Source organism: Triticum aestivum, chromosome 7D (assembly GCF_018294505.1).
Source record: "Triticum aestivum cultivar Chinese Spring chromosome 7D, IWGSC CS RefSeq v2.1, whole genome shotgun sequence".
In the NCBI taxonomy this organism is placed as follows: domain Eukaryota; kingdom Viridiplantae; phylum Streptophyta; class Magnoliopsida; order Poales; family Poaceae; genus Triticum; species Triticum aestivum.
The window spans coordinates 476,681,641-476,702,771 of NC_057814.1; the positions used below are offsets into that span (position 1 = coordinate 476,681,641).

At 43.4% G+C, this 21,131-nt stretch overlaps 1 protein-coding gene across 4 annotated transcripts; it reads left to right on the top strand.

The window, feature by feature from the left end:
• The first annotated feature begins 1,056 nt into the window (after positions 1 to 1,056).
• On the top strand, positions 1,057 to 4,944 carry LOC123170427 (uncharacterized). Of its 4 annotated transcripts, XM_044588292.1 has the most exons (7): positions 1,112 to 1,348; positions 1,928 to 1,995; positions 2,077 to 2,961; positions 3,069 to 3,373; positions 3,453 to 3,525; positions 3,625 to 4,164; positions 4,642 to 4,944. In XM_044588292.1, the coding sequence occupies exons 3-6, from the start codon at positions 2,847 to 2,849 to the stop codon at positions 4,107 to 4,109; spliced, it is 978 nt and encodes a 325-aa protein (XP_044444227.1). In that variant the 5' UTR covers positions 1,112 to 1,348; positions 1,928 to 1,995; positions 2,077 to 2,846; the 3' UTR covers positions 4,110 to 4,164; positions 4,642 to 4,944. The 4 variants fall into 4 exon arrangements, with proteins under 4 accessions (XP_044444228.1, XP_044444229.1, XP_044444227.1 ...); XM_044588293.1 differs by lacking the exon at positions 1,928 to 1,995 and having other exon boundaries at positions 1,057 to 1,348; XM_044588294.1 differs by lacking the exon at positions 1,928 to 1,995 and having other exon boundaries at positions 1,096 to 1,348; positions 2,839 to 2,961.
• Positions 4,945 to 21,131: the final 16,187 nt, after the last annotated feature.

Here is a 21,131-nt window from a genome sequence, read left to right on the forward strand (position 1 = left end):
ATACTCCCCTCCGCGTGGGAAACAACTGCCGAGTCTTCCCTGCCTTCGTGTCGTTCCCTTCCTAGGCCTCGCCGTCGTCCACCGCCCTGGTGCTCTCGGCGCGGCCTGGTCAACGACCGACATGCATCCTGAGGTGGACTGTACGTGGAGAGGCTGACAGCTGGGTCCACGGCCGCACGCAAGGAAATGCCTCCTTATTACGCGCAAAATAATGATTCCTCCACCTGACATCTGGGACCCACCGAAACGGCCTCTGTATTTCGCGAAAAAAATGTTACCGCCGCTGACAGCTTGGACCCACCAGCTATATCTTCGCACGCAAGGAAGTGCCTCCTTATTACGCACAAAAAAATGAATACTCCCCCTGCTAGCTGGGACCCAGTATAGTGGCAGGCTGACTTGTGGGCCTACTAAGTTGACGGGGACGGAGGGCTTTGTCAACTTAGTCAATATGCCTCGCCGTCGTCCACCGCCCTGGTGCTCTCGGTGCGGCGTGGTTAACGTGGTCAAGGAACGGCTTCCATCGGATGTGGACTGTACGTCGAGAGGCTGACAGCTGGGTCCACGGCCGCAGCAAGGAAGTGCCTCCTTATTACGCGCAAAATAATTATTCATCCACCTGACAACGGGGACCCACCGGACGGGCCACCGTATTTCACGAACCAGTTAAAAATGTCCGTTTTTATGTCTAGACCGGTCCGTGGGCGCGCAATTTGCCGGAAAACAGACGTTCGGACTGCTTCACAGATCTATAAGGGCCACCGCTGAATGATAAAAATTAACAAAAAACGGTCCGGACAACATATAGGGGAGCTTTGAAGGTCTCCTTTGGAGATGCCCTAAGAAACTGTGACATCTAATTAGACGTGACAACCGTGGCCGGAACCAACAACCCTTAGGCCTTGTTCGGTTAAGCCCAGCCCCGCGAGGTTTTGTGTCTAATCCACGCGGGTCCGCAGGGATTTCCCCCGCCGGGGAATAAACCCGGCCCGCCCAGTTTTTTCCATTCGGGTAAGCCCCGTGTGGTATTTCCCCGGCCCAAACCTCTCCAAACCCACGTGGAAAAAATCATCTCCTGGCACCCCATGGAAGCAATCCCCCCGAGCGAGGCGCTCGTATCGTCTCTCCCGAGCGAGGCCAGAAGCGGAAGGAGGCGGCGGCGGCGAGTGGACGGCGACGGCGGCAGCGCAACCTACGCCGAGAGGAGGGCGTCCCCCTGGTTCAACGACCTTCCACGAGGCCCTGCCGGAACCCTAACCTCCGATTGTCTTATCTCCCCCGCCGCCCCCTTGCCACGGCCGGAACCCTAGCTCTGGAGAAGTGGTTGCTGCAGGGGACGAGATCTCTGGTTAGTTCTCTCTCTCCCTCCCCCTCCCCCTCCCACTCTCTCTCTCTCTCTAATAGCACTGATTCGCCCCCTCCATGAAAACCTAGCCGGTTCTTGATCTGTCTTCCAGAATGTGGTCGTCAAGGTTGAGACTCTCTTGGGGTTCCTAGGAACTAGCATCAATTGTTATTTAGATAGGTAATGCAAGTGGTTGATGGGTGTTGTCACTCCATATTGAAATGAGAAAGGAAGGTCAGCTAGATTACCTATTCTGATATGTCGTTGTTAGTAAATTGTACTGGAGTCAGCATTACAATTTGGTGTTAGTAAATGGACTCAGCAGGTTACTCTATACTGGAGTCAGCGGTACAATTTGGTGTTAGTAATTTGTTTGTATGTCTGTTGTAATTTGTGGGTAGTGCTCCAGCTTCAGTGTTAATTTTGTAGTTAGACAGACTGATAACAGGTCGAGAGAGAGGGAGAGGATTGTCACTAGGGTCATCATCTCGATTTGCACTGCACTATCCTAGACTATCATTAGTTTATTTTATTTTTCTCGACAGAATTAGTATAATTATTAGTCTATTTCTTGGTATAAAGAAGGACCAAATCCCAGTCAAGTGCATCCAAAGATTCAGTCGGACACGAGATTCTTTCCTTATTTTCAGGTTTTTGCTCCGCCAACTTTGATCCACATCGATAACTTACTCTTCATGTTATAGGTGCTAAGTTATAGTATTTCGTTGCAGAACTGCATTGGGGCAATTGATGGGACACATGTTCCCATAACAATTTCAGGAGAAAAAGCCGCACCATTCAGAAATAGGAAAGGGACCCTAAGCCATAATGTTATGGTCGTGTGCGACTTCGACCTGAACTTCACCTTCATTTCTTGTGGCTGGGAGGGATCTGCTACTGATGCTAAAGTTCTCCGGTCAGCACTTAACAGTGGGTTTCATGTACCTCCGGGCAAGTTTTATCTGGTTGATGGTGGTTATGCCAACACACCTTACTTCTTGGCACCGTATCGTGGTGTTCGGTACCATCTGAAGGAGTTTGCACGCGGTCGTCGTCGACCCCAAAATCACAGGGAGCTATTCAATCTCTGGCATGCCGTGTTACGAAATCACGTCGAACGGGGATTAGGAATCTTGAAGAAGCGGTTCCCAATCCTAAAAGTGGGCACGCATCATCGAATAGAGAACCAAGTCAAGCTACCAGCAGCGGCGGCAATCTTACATAACATCATCCGATCTGTAAAAGGAGATGAGCGTTGGTTAGATAACCAACCAAACAATGTACCTGTCATGAATTTTGTTGATCTTCCTGACGGTGATATTCCTCAAAATCATCAAATCAACCATGAAGGCGACAACCTTAGAGATGCCATTGCTCATCAAATGTGGGCTGATTATCAACATGCATAACTTGTCATTTGTAGTGTAGTAGTAATAAGTATAGTGTAGAAGTTTATGTTTTTTTCTGTTGTTCATGTCATGAATATTGTTCAGAAGTCACTATGATGACTGCTCGAGGGTCACCAAGGTTGAGCCTCCTAAAAAAAGCTGTCGAAAGGGATAGAGCATCACCTCCTACAAGCAGTGTGACAAAGAGGAGGAGAGGGTCTCCCGAAGGTAATAAACTAGCCGTGACTTTATTTCTCTGGTCGGGACTTTATTTGCTTAAAACCAAAATAGTTAAGATAGAAAAAGGTACATTAACATACAATGTGGAAATGCAGAAGATAGAGCACAGTGGAATGCAAGCCTTGAGAAAGATCTTGTGGACTTGCTTCGTGAGCATGCTACACCTGAACATAAGGGTCAAAATGGATGGAGCTCAGAAGCATGGAATACGATAGTGAAGAAATTCCACCAGAAGAATCCTTATGCTAGGTACGAGAAGAAGAAAATCCAAGAAAAGGAAAAAGAGTTAAAAAAAGAATACAAGATGATCAAAGAGATAAGGAAGCAAAGCGGCGTTTCACGGGACGACCGGCAGTGCAAGATTCTAGCGGATCCACCACTTTGGAAAAACATCATCATAGTAAGAATGTCATTGTTATTCCCTAAAAGTTTCATTACTTGTTGCATGCTTTAATATCATTTTCTTGTCAACTATGTAGTCACACCCTAAAGATGGAAAGTTCAAGACCAAAGCCTTCCCTCTTTTTGAAGCTTTGGGAGAATTGCATGATGGTTAGTTATCAACTTCATTCATATACTCATGTCATTGTTTTATGTTTGTTTACTCTTCTAGTTTGAAATCTTATATTTGATTGTCACTTTAACTTGTAGGTCAAACTGCAGAAGAGACATATAACTTCACCTCTAACGAGTCATCACATTGCTCAACCCAATCACATCTCGAGAATCTTGGAGGAGCTGGCAAGAATCAAGGAGAAACATCAGCTGATGGTGAGAATCTTGGAGGAGAAAGGGTGCAGATTGATGAAGATGTTGAGGAGGTGTACGTGCAAGAAAACATTGCTGTGGAGCCCCAGCAAACTCAACCAAATTTGGCTACTGCACCCTCAAGAAATGGAGAAGAGAAAGAACCAAAGAGAAGGAGGCGGGCGAATGGTGATGTGGCTGCAATGATGGAGAAGTACTTGGAAATAAGGACGAAGCAGGTGGAGGATGAGAGGAATAAGCCAAGGGTCGTGGATGAGTACTCTATCAAAAACTGCATTGATCTGCTGAAAACAATGGACATCACCCTGAAGAAGAAGTCAAGGCTTTCCGAGTCTTCAAGATCCCCGAGAACCGAGAGATTTTCATGAGTGCCAGACCGGAGACTGCTCTTATGTGGCTGAGAGCTGAAATGGAATAACTCAGGTACTCCTCTTTTCAATTAGTCCATGTTACTAAACTCCTTGCTAGCCATTTAGTCCATGTTGTTGCTGCTGCTGCAGTAAAGACATTATTTTCTGCTGAAATGGATAGTTTTTTTTAATATATTTATGAAGTTCTTTTGCAAACTATTAGACTGACTGGTTATAGGAATACTTTGCTTGAATAATACAACCTTTTTTCAAATGATTGCTTGATGTATCGACACAAGTTGACAAGTGCTTGTGTTGTAGCTAGTCTAGGCTGATTTTCTTGTGGTTGTAATCATTGTCTATTTCTAAACTGCTATGATGCCTTGTCCCTAGAAAATAAAAAGGGATGCTTTTAACATAGATCAGAGGATATAGATTGATTTACCTACTGTTTATGTATGTTTTTCTCATTGTTTCCATTCCTGGAAATAAAACTGCCAAGTATTTCACTCTCAAACTAATTTTGGTTTTGAATGGTTTCAAAAAGCAGGAGTTCTACATAAGAATGCTCCAGAAGAAGGGCGAAGGTGCCGCGACTTGGATCTATTTGTGTGTGCTTTTCAGTGGAAGGCTTCATATCTATTCGCTGGGTTTTGTCCATGTAATATTTGTAGAGAAACTAAACACTATTTCTGAAACGACTGACTGTAGCGTGGAAGAATTTGGGAGGAACTGATAATTAAGCTCTTGTGGTCTATTCAACATATTATATATTATGTATGCTCCAAATTGCTATTATTTTTGTTAGTATTTGTGCCCTGTTCAAATCTTAGAATTGTTGTTATTGTTGGGATAATAAGTGTTTTAAACTGTCAGTGTTATTGTCACTTCAGTCTGCATCTGTGTCTTTACTACACGAGAATTGTTGTTATCTATATGTACCACTTCTGTTTGCATCTCTGTCAATACTGTTGTCCCTGTGGTCCAGCGCCCTTGGGGACTAACCGAATGTATGAGAGTGGCGTGGATTGCATACTGGCAGGGATTTGGTCCCCAAGTGGTCTTGGTGTCAAGCGGGGATCACCCAATCCTCTAGAGGATTAAATCCACTAGAGAATTAATTCCGCTACAACCGAACAAGGCCTTAGAAAAATCAATGGGATTCGAACGAGGGTGCCGTGGTACTAGCGTACCACATAGTACAGTCCATAGAAAAATGTCTTTAATCTGGAAGGGTACAAAAATCGAGACCACTTTTCCAATTCTGTGCACACAACGCACGCTGGCAAGCCAATCAATCATACTCTACGACGCAGCAACAGCAACTTGACACCAAACCAGCACAATGTTCCTCGCCAGGCTGATCAGGTGCTACTCCCCTATTGGCTATTGCTTAGTGAGTAAGGCATCAAGGAATTGTTGCCACCCGAGACCGAGAGGCTGCTGATCTTGCTGTGGCTAAGCTAGAGCGCTAGGCTGATCTTCCTTGTGGGACTCGCAGTGTGCGCCTCGCCTTTTTCTCTGAACCAATTCACAGCTCAACTCTACTCGTACTTACTCCCTCTGTTCCATAGTACAAGAAAGTTTTTGACATTGGTGTAGTGTCAAAAACACTTTTATATTAGGGACGGGGAGTAGTAACTATCCGCTAGCATTTTTTTACTATAAATGTTAGATTTGTTAATTTAAAATGAAGAATCAAGGGGATACAAATACAATGAGTAAACACGTTGTCGCTGCATGACTACGATGGACACATCCAGAATCAACACACACAAAAATCACGCAGATAAAGAGTGAAGTCATACAAAACCGAAAGTATGCCCTAGTAGAGGAGGAAAAATACATCAGAAATGATCAAACAATGACCCATGAAGCACAATAACGATCATCCGCACCAACCATCTCATGACATCACAATGACAATGAAAAATGTTCCATGTGGCAACACCTCCGTAATGGAATGTCGTTCAAGCAACGTTGTCATCGGATCCAACCAATGAAGGCCGGGTTTGGTTTCCACCCTGAAGATGAAGTCCGGACAAATCCGAGCATGCCTTTAACAAGGTAACGGCGCAAGGCCACCGTCAGTGCTATGTATAACAAACTACTATTAGGCCTAGGGTTTTCTGTCCGGAGCTCGAGACCGGGTACTCAAGAAGTGCCACCAAATCAAAGTCGGCATGTGATGTCGCCAACCATTTTCCACAATCTCCGCAGCTACATGTGTAACACGGTCTTGACGTTAAATGCCACACAAGTGAAGAGCATGCCGCATAAGCAGGCAGACAAGCTGCAACAAGAGTTGGTCACCGCCAATGGCTCTGAACGGCGAAGGTTGCCGCAGCTACGATGAATATTTACGAGGAATGAAGGTCACCAGCATCGCCAAAATCCTAGCTAGGACGCTCTAGCAGCTATGTAGCGTCCTCGTCGGTGCCAGCAAAATTGATTGAAAAAACATACTTGTTGTTGTCGTTGGATCCAAAGATCCAAGACCCTTCGGTTTGTCGCGACAACCACCTAGCAGCATAGGACCACAACAACACTCGCGCCCGACCAAACGACTACCTCGTAGGGACGCGGAAAGCCACTGTTGTTGCCCACGTACGTGTATGCATGATCGTGGCCAGCAACACCTCGCCAATAGAGACCACATGCCTCGCAGAAAATGATGTTGTCGTTGCCGCACATTCGTACCCTTTGCCTCAAGTCGCTGCCCACTAGAGAAGAGATTTGCTACCACCTCGGGAAAGCTGACGATGACGACATAGGAGGAGAGTCTACAGGGAGGCCCAAGACCCGATGGAGGAAGGGGCTCGGGAAGCCACCCCACTGGTCGTCGACAAGAGCGCCGCCGTGCAACCAACCTCCACCGCCCTTGTCCACTGTGCGGGCTTCGTCCGGCGACAGTGAGGGAGAGGCGGGAAGGGAAAGACGCCGAGTCATTTAGGAAGGACAACGTTGGGGGCCGCTCAAACGTTTTCCTAGCGACTAGCATTCATTGCAATGGGGAGGCGTTTTGGTTCCCGGGAGCATTTGCTCCCGGATGAACAGTAACTCAAAAAGAATGGTAAAATATTGTCAAAAAATTCTGAACTTTTTTGTGGGTGTTCATGTTAGTGTCGCAAGCATGCTTGACAATTTTCATGCTAAACGAAGCAGTAGTGTTTCGTCGGTGAAAGAAACAAATTTGGGATGACATTTTGATGTAAAATTTGGTGTTCATTTTTTTTCTTGCACGGACCACAATGTTTAATCTTTTTGCTTAAAACTTTGCAGGTAGCATTAGGATGGACTATAAATACATATGAAATTTGTTGAGATTTTCTTTTGAGATTTCAAAAATTATTTTCACGCGCAGGAGCACGTGCTCCCATAAGCCAAATTGGATTTCTGTCATAACAAGACTTTTTTTTCGGTCGTAACTGAAGTTTCAAATTTAATTTGTGTGGCGTGGTTGCTGATGCATTCTTTCAGCGAATGGGGTCATCGTCCCTGCCCTCTAGGCCAGCCATGAAATCTGAGAGACATGCCTAGCAAGAATGAGACACGTTGGTGGTAGACGCTGCCCAAGGTCATGGGAGCGAGCTAGCTAAACCAATCACTAAGCAACAATTGCCCCCGACACGTTTGCCTCCTTGGTCCGCACAGATTAAAGAAAGAAAGGTAGGCCTTGCCTTCTTTGATCAAGCAAGCACACGTAGCTACCTCGCTACCACGTACACCACAAATGTACTCCATGTACACGATGCACTTTTAAGCTTGATGCTGATGCACGGACGTTGGCCAAAGGGACCCACATGCATATACATACAGTGACCAATTGATAAGACTCTAAAGCAAGCTAAAATGCAATAGAAACTAACAAAGCAACTCCAACACCATATGCATGTCGACATCACCAAAGGAAAAAAGATGTTAGGGAGAAATAATTGGCCCTGGCTGCTACTTGTCGTCGTCGTCGATGGGCACAAACAAATGCAAGTCACGCTAGTGATTGCTAAGCTCCCTGTCTCAGTAGTGGTTTGATGTTACTGCCATGCTTCCGTTGATTGTTATTAATGTGAAAACCTAGCTTCCGTTAGTGGTGATAATTCTCTGAGATTGACTTGTGAGGCCTGCTTTTCTACATAGAGCACCGCTTGATCGTTGAGCTCAATAACTTGGCAGATATTCTTATGAGGCATCCAGCGAGGGGTCGACACATCGCGTTAAAATCCCACTCGAGACCCATCATGTTGGAGGTTTTTGCGTCGACGTCGTCGATTGTCTCTTGTAATGTTGGTGTGCTTTGCGAAATGTGGCACAGGAGAACTTCTGAAATGGTTTTATGTGATATCTTTCTAGCTTCCATGTGTAGGTAATTACTGGTGCATCTTTTTTCTAACTGGAGCGCAATCTTTCGGTAGCGTGCGTCTGTGTTTTGTGATTGTTTGTGTTGTCTCATATGTGGGCAAGAGGTTATTTAGGTAAGGTGTCCGCTGTGCGGGTTTTTTCTTCTTCTCTTTTTTCTCAAATTAACTGGTTAACTTCCTTCTTATAATATAATATCGTCGAACACCTATTTTGCTTATCAGTTTCGGGAAAAAAAGTTGCTACCTATAATGAGATAGATGGTAATTCGGGTGAGATAAAAAGATTACAAAATTCTATATTGTGGAACCCTTCCATCTTACCTTCATCGGCTGGATTTGACTAGGACGATGTATATATGTTGTTACCTTCTTTGGAGATGTTGTATAAAGCTTGAATTTCAAGGTGGGGGTCTTTGGTTCGAATTTCTCTGTTTAGGCCTGACAATGTCAAGGTATGAGCCCCCCCCCCCCCTCCTTGAAAATCTTGTGGTTAACTTGTTGGTGTGTTGTTGCATTCGACATGTTTTCATTTTTATTTTATTTTGTATGCCATCATTTTTTATCTTTTCTTGCTCATGATAAATTTTTGTGATGGCTATATGCACGCGTGCATTCTAAGTTGATGTGGCGGCCTGGATAATCGGATATTTTTATTTTTGCCTATTTTTTAATCTTTTCCTTTCCAAGAAAACTTGTGAAGCCATTTTTCATGATGAGTTGTCAAATTAAACAAAGTTTGGCTACATGATTTATAATGCATTGTGTATTTTATAGATGTAGCTATGAGTAGCTTTTTAGGATTTGCCAAAAAAAGGTTGAGTTACTACAACCTTAAACTAGCTTAAATGTTTTGGTTTTCTAATAGCTTGCATACCAATAAGAGATGTCTCAATAAACAAGGAAAAAAAAGTCTTTTCAGATCAGGAGAAAAGAGTACCTCAGAGATGGAGGAGTTTTCCTATGACAAAATTGTAATTTTTAGTTTGTTGTTTTTAGGAACTACTGTATTTTTAGGTGGGGTTGTCAATTCGAATGTGAAGGAAATATGCCCCAGAGGCAATAATAAAGTTATTATTTTATTTCCTTATGTCATGATAGATGTTTATTATTCATGCTAGAATTGTATTAACCGGAAACTTGATACATGTGTGAATACATAGACAAAACAAAGTGTCCCTAGTATGCCTCTACTAGACTAGCTCGTTGATCAAAGATGGTTAAGTTTCCTGACCATAGACATGTGTTGTCTTTTGATGAACGGGATCACATCGTTAGGAGAATGATGTGATGGATAAGACCCATCCGTTAGCTTAGCATAATGATCGTTTAGTTTTATTACTATTTCTTTCTTCATGACTTATACATGTTCCTCTGCCTATGAGATTATGCAATTCCCAAATACCGGAGGAACACCTTGTGTGCTATCAAACGTCACAACGTAACTAGGTGATTATAAATATGCTCTACAGGTGTCTCCGAAGGTGTTTGTTGGGTTTTCATAGATCAAGAATAGGATTTGTCACTCCATATATCGGAGAGGTATCTCTGGGCCCTCTCGGTAATTAATCAGTTAGTTGCGGGATGATGCATTACGGAACGAGTAAAGAGTCTTGCCAGTAACGAGATTGAACTAGGTATGATGATACCGACGATCGAATCTCGGGCAAATAACATACCGATGACAAAGGGAACAACATATGTTGTTATGTGGTTTGACCGATAAAGATCTTCGTAGAATATGTAGGAGCCAATATGAGCATCCAGGTTCCGCTATTGGTTATTGACCGTAGATGTGTCTCAGTCATGTCTACATAGTTCTCGAACCCGTAGGGTCCGCACGCTTAACGTTCGATGGCGATTTGTATTATGAGTTATGTGATTTGATGACCGAAGTTGTTCAGAGTCCCGGATGAGATCACGGACATGACGAGGAGTCTCGAAATGGTCGAGAAGTAAAGATTCATATATTGGAAGGCTATACTAGGACATCGCAAAGGTTCCGAGTGATTCGGGTGTTTTTTCGGAGTACCGGGGAGTTACGGGAATTCACCGGGAGAAGTAATGGGCCTTATTGGGCCATACGGGAAAAGAGGAGGCATGCCAAGGGGAGGTGGTGCCCCCCCATGGGTCTGAATTGGACTAGGGGAAGGGGCGGTGCCCCCCTTGCCTTTTCCTACTCCCTCTCTCTTTCCCTCTTTCCTTCTCTCCTACTCCGAAAAGGAAAGGAATTCATACTAGGACTTGAAAGTCCTAGTAGGACTCCATACTCTTGGCGCGCGCCTAGAGGGCCGGCCTCTCTCCCTGATACGTATCCAACGTGTCTATAATTTATGAAGTATTGATGCCATGTTTACAACAGTTTTATATGATTTTGGTATGATTTGGTTAGAACTAACCCGGACTGACGCTGTTTTCAGCAAAACTACCGTGGTGTTGTTTTTGTGCAGAAATAAAAGTTCTCGGAATGCGATGAAAATCAACGGAGAATTTTTCTGGAAAATATAAAAAATACTGGAACGAAGAGTTACCGAAGGGGAGGCCCGTGGGCCCCACGAGGGTGGAGAGCGCGCCCGCCCCCCGGGGCGCGCCCCTGTGCCTCGTGGACTTCCCGTGGGGCCCCCTGACTTGTTCTCGACGCCAACCTCTCCTATAAATGCCCAAACTTCCAGAAAATAACCTAGATTGGAAGTTCCGCCACCGCAAGCCTCTGTAGCCACGAGAAATCAATCTAGGTCCGCTCTGGCACCCTGCCGGAGGGGGCCATCATCACCGGAGGCCATGGAGGAGGATCCTGGAGGGCCATCATCGCCATGAAGGCCAAGATCCAGAGGGGGTACCTCTCCCCATCCAGGGGGAGGCCATGGAGGAGGAAGCACAAGGGGGAGAACCTCTCCTCCTCTCTCTCGGTGGCGCCGGTGTGCCATCAGGAGGGGAATCATCGCCGTGGTGATCGTCTTCATCAACATCACCATCATCATCACCATCCTCATCTTTTTACGCGGTCCACTCTCCCGCACCCCACTGTAATCCCTACTTGAACATGGTGCTTTATGCCACATATTATGATCCAATGATGTGTTGCCATCCTATGATGTTTTGAGTAGACATCCTTTGTCTTTGGGTTGATTGATGATCTAGATTGGTACGAGTTGTATGTTTTATTTTGGTGTTGTCCTATTGTGCCCTCCGTGTCGCGCAAGCGTGAGGGATTCCCGTTGTAGGGTGTTGCAATACGTTCATGATTCGCTTATAGTGGGTTGCTTGAGTGACAGAAGCATAAACCCGAGTAAGGTGGTTGTTGCGTATGGGATAAAGGGGACTTGATATGTTAATGCTATGGTTGGGTTTTACCTTAGTGATCTTTAGTAGTTGTGGATGCTTGCTAGAGTTCCAATCATAAGTGCATATGATCCAAGAAGAGAAAGTATGTTAGCTTATGCCTCTCCCTCATATGAAATTGCAATGACGACTACCGGTCTTGTTAACGATTGCCTAGGATAATTCCGCACACCGACCCATCATTATTCCACACTCGCTATTTATAATATTTAGTAATATTCTAACTTTATGATAACATCACCTACTTTTATATTTTAGCTCTCCGATACCATGCAAAGTTATCCTCTTCACACCCACAACGTAGTTTTATTTCTCGTTTCTAGTTGGAAGCAAATGTTCGGTGTACGTAGAGTCGTATCAGTGGCAGATAGGACTTGAGAGAATATTGATCTTACCTTTAGCTCCTTGTGGGTTCGACACTCCATACTTATCACTTCCACCTTTGGGAATTGCTACGATGGTTCTCTGCACTTGGGGATTATCACTCCCTCCCTCCTTTATATACGTGGGCGGGGGGCACCCCAAAGGCACTCCAAGATTTGTCTTAGCCATGTGCGGTGCCCCCTCCACAGTTACACACCTCGGTCATACCGTCATAGTGCTTAGGCGAAGCCCTGCGCTGGTGACTTCATCATCACCGTCACCACGCCGTCGTGCTGACGAAACTCTCCCTCGTCCTCAACTGGATCAAGAGCTCAAGGGACGTCATTGAGCCGAACGTGTGCAGAACTCGGAGGTGCCGTACGTTCGGTAATTGGATCAGTTGAATCGCAAAGACGTTCGACTACATCAACCACGTTACTAAACGCTTCCGCTTTCGGTCTACGAGGGTACGTGGACACACTCTCCTCGTCTCGTTGCTATGCTTCTCCTAGATATATCTTGCGTGATCGTAGGAATTTTTTTGAAATACTACGTTCCCCAACAGTGGCATCCGAGCCAGGTCTATGCGTAGATGTTATATGCATGAGTAGAACACAAAGAGTTGTGGGCGATTATAGTCATACTGCTTACCAGCAACGTCTTACTTTGATTCGGTGGTATTGTTGGATGAAGCGGCCTGGACCGACATTACATGACCGCGTTCATGAGACTGGTTCTACCGACGTGCTTTGCACACAGGTGGCTGGCAGGTGTCTGTTTCTCCAAATTTAGTTGAATCGAGTTTGACTACGCCCGGTCCTTGTTGAAGGTTAAAACTGCACACTTGACGAAAAATCGTTGTGGTTTTGATGCGTAGGTAAGAACGGTTCTTGCTAGAAGCCCGTAGCAGCCACGTAAAATTTGCAACAACAAAGTAGAGGACATCTAACTTGTTTTTGCAGGGCATGTTGTGATGTGATATGGTCAAGACGTGATGAGATATAAATTGTTGTATGAGATGATCATGTTTTGTAACCGTTATCGGCAACTGGCAGGAGCCTTATGGTTGTCGCTTTATTGTATGAAATGCAATCGCCATGTAATTGCTTTACTTTATCACTAAGCGGTAGCGATAGTCGTAGAAGCAATAGTTGGCGAGACGACAAACATGCTACGATGGAGATCAAGGTGTCAAGACGGTGACGATGGAGATCATGACGATGCTTTGGAGATGGAGATCAAAGGCACAAGATGATGATGGCCATATCATGTCACATATTTTGATTGCATGCGATGTTTATCTTTTATGCATCTTATTTTTCTTAGTACGACGGTAGCATTATAAGATGATCCCTCACTAAATTTCAACGTATAAGTGTTCTCCCTGAATATGCACCATTGCTACAGTTCGTCGTGCCGAGACACCACGTGATGATCGGGTGTGATAAGCTCTACATTCACATACAACGGGTGCAAGCCAGTTTTGCACACGCGGAATACTCGGGTTGAACTTGACGAGCCTAGCATATGCAGATATGGCCTCGGAACACTGAGACCGAAAGGTCGAACGTGAATCATAGAGTAGATATGATCAACATAGTGATGTTCACCATTGAAAACTACTCCATCTCACGTGATGATCGGACATGGCTTAGTTGATTTGGATCACGTGATCATTTAGATGACTAGAGGGATGTCTATCTAAGTGGGATTTCTTAAGTAATATGATTAATTGAACTTTAATTTATCATGAACTTAGTCCTGATAGTATTTGCATATCTATGTTGTAGATCAATAGCTTGCGATGTAGCTCCCCGTTTTTTTGATATGTTCCTAGAGAAAAATAAGTTGAAAGATGATAGTAGGAATGATGCGAACTGGGTCCGCGATCTGAGGATTATCCTCATTGCTGCACAGAAGAATTATGTACTTGATGCACCACTAGGTGATGGACCTGTTGCAGGAGCAGATGCAGATGTTGTGAACGTTTGACAAGCTCGGTATGATGACTACTTGATAGTCTAGTGCACCATGCTTTACGGCTTAAAATCGGGTCTTAAAAATGTTTTGAATGCCATGGAGCATATGAGATGTTCCAAGAGCTGAAAATGATATTTCAGACTCATGCCCGTGTTAAGAGGTATGAGACCTCTAACAAGTATTTTGCCTACAAGATGGAGGAGAATAGCTCAGCTAGTGAGCATGTGCTCGGAATGTCTGAGTACTACAATCGCTTGAATCAAGTGGGAGTTAGTCTTCCAGATAAGATAGTGATTGACAGAGTTCTCTAGTCACTATCACCAAGTTACTGGAACTTCGTGATGAACTATATTATGCAAGGGATGACGAAAAGGATTCCCCGAGCTCTTCGCTATGCTAAAATCGGCGAAGGTAGAAATCAAGAAAAGCATCAAGTGTTGATGGTTGACAAGACCACTAGTTTCAAGTAAAAGGACAAGGGAAAGAAAGGGAATTTCAAGAAGAATGGCAAGCAAGTTGCCACTCCCATGAAGAACCCCAAAGCTAGACCCAAGCCTGAAACTGAGTGCTTCTACTGCAAAGGAAATGGTTACTGGAAGCGGAACTGCCCCAAATACTTGGTGGATAAGAAGGATAACAAAGTGAACAAAAGTATATATGATATACATGTTATTGATGTGTACTTACTAGTGTTCATAGTAGCCCTTGGGTATTTGATACTGGTTTAGTTGCTATGATTAGTAACTTGAAACAGGAGTTACAAAATGAACAGAGACTAGTTGAGGGTGAGGTGACGATGTGTGTTGGAAGTGATTCCAAGGTTGATAAGATCACCATCGCACACTCCCTTTACCTTCGGGATTAGTGTTGAACCAAAAATAAATGTTATTTGGTGTTTGCGTTGAGCATAATATGATTGGATCATGTTTATTGCAATACGGTTATTCATTTAAGTCAAAGAATAATTGTTATTCTGTTTACATGAATAAAACCTTCTGTGGTCATACACCCAAGGTGAATGGTTTATTGAATCTCGATCGTAATGATACACATATTCATAATATTGAAGCCAAAAGATGCAAAGTTAATAATGATAGTGGAACTTATTTGTGGCACTGTCGTTTAGGTCATATTGGTGTAAAGCGCATGAAGAAACTCCATGCTGATGGGCTTTTGGAATCACCTGATTATGAATCACTTGATGCTTGCGAACCATGCCTCATGGGCAACATGGCTAAAGACTCCGTTCTCCGGAACAATGGAGCGAGCAACTGACTTATTAGAAATAATACATACTGATGTATGCGGTCCGATGAGTGTTGAGGCTCGCGGTGGGTATCGCTATTTTCTGACCTTCACAGATGATTTGAGCAGATATGGGTATATCTACTTAATGAAACATAAGTCTGAAACATTTGAAAAGTTAAAAGACTTTCAGAGTGAAGTGGAAAATCATCGTAACAAGAAAATAAAGTTTCTACGATCTGATCGCAGAGGCGAATATTTGAGTTACGAGTTTGGCCTTTATTTAAAACAATGTGGAATAGTTTCACAACTCACGCCACCTGGAGCACCACAGTGTAATGGTGTGTCCGAACGTCGTGACCGTACTTTATTAGATACGGTGCGATCTATGATGTCTCTTATCGATTAACCACTATCATTTTGGGGTTATACATTAGAGACAGATGCATTCACGTTAAATAGGGCACCATCTAATCCGTTGAGACGACACTGTATGAACTATGGTTTGGCAAGAAACCTAAGCTGTCGTTTCTTAAAGTTTGGGACTGCGATGCTTATGTGAAAAAGCTTCAACCAGATAAGCTCGAACCGAAATCGGGGAAATGCGTCTTCATAGGATACCCAAAGGAGACTGTTGGGTACACCTTCTATCACAGATCTGAAGGCAAGATATTCGTTGCTAAGAATGGATCCTTTCTAGAGAAGGAGTTTCTCTCGAAAGAAGTGAGTGGGAGGAATGTAGAACTTGATGAGGTAATTGTACCTTCTCCTGAATTGAAAAGTAGTTCATCACAGAAATCAGTTCCAGTGATTCCTACACCAATTAGTGAGGAAGCTAATGATAATGATCATGAAACTTCAGATCAAGTTACTACCGAACCTCCTAGGTCAACCAGAGTACGGTCCGCACCAGAGTGGTATGGTAATCTTGTTCTGAAAGTCATGTTACTAGACCATGACGAACCTACGAACTATGAGGAAGCGATGATGAGCCCAGATTCCGCGAAATGGCTTGAGGCCATGAAATCTGAGATGGGATCCATGTATGAGAACAAACTATGTACTTTGATTGACTTGCCCGATGATCGGCGAGCCACTGAGAATAAATGGATCTTCAAGAGGAAGACGGACGCTGATAGTAGTGTTACTATCTACACAGCTCGAATTTTCGCAAAAAGTTTTCGACAAGTTCAAGGTGTTGACTACGATAAGATTTGCTCACTCGTAGTGATGCTTAAGTCTGTCCGAATCATGTTAGCAATTGCCACATTTTATGAAATCTGGCAAATGGATGTCAAAACTACATTCCTTAATGGATTTCTTAAAGAAGAGTTGTATATGATGCAACAAGAAGGTTTTTTCAATCCTAAAGGTGTTAACAAAGTGTGCAAGCTCCAGCGATCCATCTATGGACTGGTGCAAGCATCTCCGAGTTGGAATATACACTTTGATAAGGTGATCAAAGCATATGGTTTTATACAGACTTTTGGTGAAGCCTGTATTTACAAGAAAGTGAGTGGGAGCACTACAGCCTTTTTGATAAGTATATGCGAATGACATATTGTTGATCAAAAATGATGTAGAATTTTCTGGAAAGCATAAAGGAGTGTTTGAAAGGAGTTTTTCAAAGAAAGACCTCGGTAAAGCTGCTTACATATTGAGCATCAAGATCTATAGATATAGATCAAGACGCTTGATAAGTTTTTTCAATGAGTACATACCTTGACAAGTTTTTGAAGTAGTTCAAAATGGAACAGTCCAAGAAGGAGTTCTTGCCTGTGTTGCAAGGTGTGAAGTTGAGTAAAGACTCAAAACCCAACCACGGCAGAAAATAGAAAGAGAATGAAAAGTCATTCCCTATGCCTCAGTCATAGGTTCTATAAAGTATGCTATGCTGTGTACCAGACCTATTGTATACCTTAGCATGATTTTGGCAAGGGAGTACAATAGTGATCAAGGAGTAGATCACTGGACAGCGGTCAAAATTATCCTTAGAGGACTAAGGAAATATTTCTCGGTTATGGAGGTGATAAAGAGTTCGTCGTAAGGAGTTACGCGATGCAAGTTTTGACACCGATCTGGATGACTCTGAGTCTTAATCTAGATACATATTAAAAGTGGGAGAAATTGGCTAGAGTTGCTCCGTGCAGAGTATTGTAGACATAGACATTTGCAAAATACATACGGATCTAAATGTGGCAGATCCGTAGACTAAAATTTCTCTCACAAGAAAAACATGATCACACCTTATTACTCTTGGGTGTTAATCACATAGCGATGTGAACTAGATTATTGACTCTAGTAAACCCTTTGAGTTTTGGTCACATGGCGATGTGAACTATGGGTGTCAATCACATAAAGATGTGAACTATTGGTGTTAAATCACATGGCGATGTGAACTAGATTATTGACTCTAGTGCAAGTGGGAGACTGAAGGAAATATGCCCTAGAGGCAAGAATAAAGTTATTATTTTATTTCCTTATATCATGATAGATGTTTATTATTCATGCTAGAATTGTATTAACCGGAAACTTGATACATGTGTGAATACATAGACAAAACAAAGTGTCCCTAGTATGCCTCTACTAGACTAGCTCATTGACCAAAGATGGTTAAGTTTCCCGGCCATAGACATGTGTTGTCTTTTGATGAACGGGATCACATCATTAGGAGAATGATGTGATGGACAAGACCCATCCGTTAGCTTAGCATAATGATCGTTTGGTTTTATTGCTATTGCTTTCTTCATGACTTATACATGTTCCTCTGCCTATGAGATTATGCAATTTCCGAATACCGGAGGAACACCTTGTGTGCTATCAAACGTCACAATGTAACCGGGTGATTATAAAGATGCTCTACGGGTGTCTCCGAAGGTGTTTGTTGGGTTGGCATAGATCAAGAATAGGATTTGTCACTCCGTATATCGGAGAGGTATCTCTAGGCCCTCTCGGTAATGCACATCACTATAAGCCTCACAAGCAATATGACTAATGAGTTAGTTGCGGAATGATGCATTACGGAATGAGTAAAGAGACTTGCCGGTAACGAGATTGAACTAGGTATGATGATACCGACGATCGAATCTAGGGCAAGTAACATACCGATGACAAAGGGAACAACGTGTGTTGTTATGCGGTTTGACCAATAAAGATCTTCGTAGAATATGTAGGAGCCAATATGAGCATCCAGGTTCCGCTATTGGTTATTGGCCGGAGATGTGTCTCGGTCATGTATACATAGTTCTCGAACCCGTCCGGTCCACACGCTTAACGTTCGATGACGATTTGTATTATGAGTTATGTGATTTGATGACCGAAGTTGTTCGGAGTCCCGGATGGGATCACGGACATGACGAGGAGTCTTGAAATGGTCAAGAGGTAAAGATTCATATATTGGAAGGCTTTATTTGGACATCGGAAAGGTTCCGAGTGATTCGGGTGTTTTTCGGAGTACCGGGGAGTTACGGGAATTCACCAGGAGAAGTAATGGGCCTTATTGGGCCATACGGGAAAAGGGGAGGCAGGCCAAGGGGAGGTGGCGCCCCCCACCCATGGGTCCGAATTGGACTAGGGGAAGGGGGCGGCGCCCCCTTGCCTTTTCCTACTCCCTCTCTCTTTTCCTCTTTCCTTCTCTCCTACTCCGAAAAGGAAAGGAATTCCTACTAGGACTTGGAAATCCTAGTAGGACTCCATACTCTTGGCGCGCCCCTAGAGGGCCGGCCTCTCTCCCTCCCTCCTTTATATACGTGCGAGGGGGCACCCCAAAGGCACTCCAAGATTTGTCTTAGACGTGTGCGGTGCCCCCCTCCACAGTTACATACCTCGGTCATACCGTCGTAGTGCTTAGGCGAAGCCCTGCGCTGGTGACTTCATCATCACCATCACCACGCCGTCGTGCTGACAAAACTCTCCCTCGTCCTCAACTGGATCAAGAGCTCGAGGGACGTCATCGAGCTGAACGTGTGTAGAACTCGGAGGTGCCGTACGTTCGGTACTTGGATCGGTTGAATCGCGAAGACGTTCGACTACATCAACCGCGTTACTAAACGCTTCCGCTTTCGGTCTACGAGGGTGCGTGGACACACTCTCCCCATCTCGTTGCTATGCTTCTCTTAGATAGATCTTGCGTGACTGTAGATTTTTTTTTTTGAAATACTACGTTCTCCAACAGAATGTTAGTTTTTTTTTCCTTGACAACATTAGAAGAATGTTGGTCGTCACCCACCACAGCAGAACAGCGGTAGTAGTATCTCCCAATGCAAGGCCCAAATATAGTGTCTGTGTTTTCATGTTCAATTTATCTTTTACAAGTGGTGGGTGATTCGCTTATTCGAAGGTCACTCTCACCTTCTACAAGTGGCGCACTGTCGCAACCTGGGAGTTTTTTTTTCCGGAGATTCGCTTATTCGAAACGTTTTATCTTTTAAACCATGCATCCAAATGCCAGACCATTTTCACCGTTGAATTACCCGCATAGAGATCTTCGAACAAGATCCCATGTTATGGTTTTGGCAAATTGTGCTTCTCACGAAAATAAATCTATGCCTCCACGCAAAGCGAATATGTGTTTCTTGTGGAAGCATATTTTTTTATATGTACCTCCATGAGAAGCAAATATGTGCTTCTCGTGTAGGCAATTTTTTTTCGTGAGAAACACATTTTTTACCAGAAACACAATTCTTCTCGCGGGAAAAACATGTGCCTCCATGAGAAGAAAATATGTGCTTTTTGTGAAAATATAATTTTCCTTTTCCGAGAAGCACAACTGTACTTTTTGCGAAAGAAAATATATGCATCCACGAGAAGCTAATCTGTGCTTCTTGTGGAAGCACAGATTTCCCCCCTTTTTGAGAAGCACAACTTTGTTGTTCACGTAAGCAAATATGTACCTCCACGAGAAGCAAATATGTGCTTCTAGTGGAAGCACAAAATTTTCTCACACAAAAAACTTGTGAATTTTTTCTCCAAAATCTATGGAAATTTGAAAAGCTGAAAACATATTAAAAAAACCTATCTAAAACCCAGAAACGCGTATAGAAAAGTAAAAAAATCCAGAGTGAGTTTCCAACACACAACACGTGATGGCTACTGGACACACCACTTGGTGTGCTCTAAGGCACCAAAAGTGACCCTTGAAGGTCCCCGCGAGGGTAACCTCCAGTTGGATGCTCATCCCTATCTGTGGCGCGTCTATTCTATGTATTGCTCATAGAGCCGTTAAATCTAGTGCTCGCCCACTCTAAGCTCCAAATGGGCCGGCCCCTTTAGTAGTTCTAGGACATGGTAGGCCCATTCCCACTACAATAGGGACTTAATATCGTACCGGCTCGTACATATTTTTAACCTACTGGTTTTTTTAAGTATTCCATAATTTATTGTTATTTGCCCAAAAAAGTCGCATGTTCACACAAAAATGGCCAGAATTTCTAAAGTTTTTGTAAATTTTTTTGGAAAAAGTTTCATCATTTTCAAAAAAATTGTGAACATTTTAAAAAAACTCGAGCATATGCATGTTTTCGAAAAAATCTAAATAGGTGAACATTGTTTTTGAAAATACGAAGAGTTTTCAAAATTGATTTTTTTTAAATAATTCAGATTTTTTTTCAGAAATTGGAATTTTTTTCAATAACTGAATATTTTTAGAACTTGAGAACATTTTCAAAAAAATAATAAAATAAAATGTACGAAAGCATTTTTTAAACGTGATTTTTCATAGAAATTCCATGATTTTTTTAAAAAGGAAAATATGGGA

Coding starts and splice junctions, on each gene's coding strand:
- LOC123170427 (XM_044588293.1), top strand. CDS start 2,847: ATGATGACTGCTCGAGGGTCACCAAGGTTGAGCCTCCTAAAAAAAGCT. Junction 2,962..3,068: donor GAGGAGAGGGTCTCCCGAAG/GTAATAAACTAG, acceptor GTGGAAATGCAG/AAGATAGAGCACAGTGGAAT. Junction 3,374..3,452: donor TTTGGAAAAACATCATCATA/GTAAGAATGTCA, acceptor TCAACTATGTAG/TCACACCCTAAAGATGGAAA.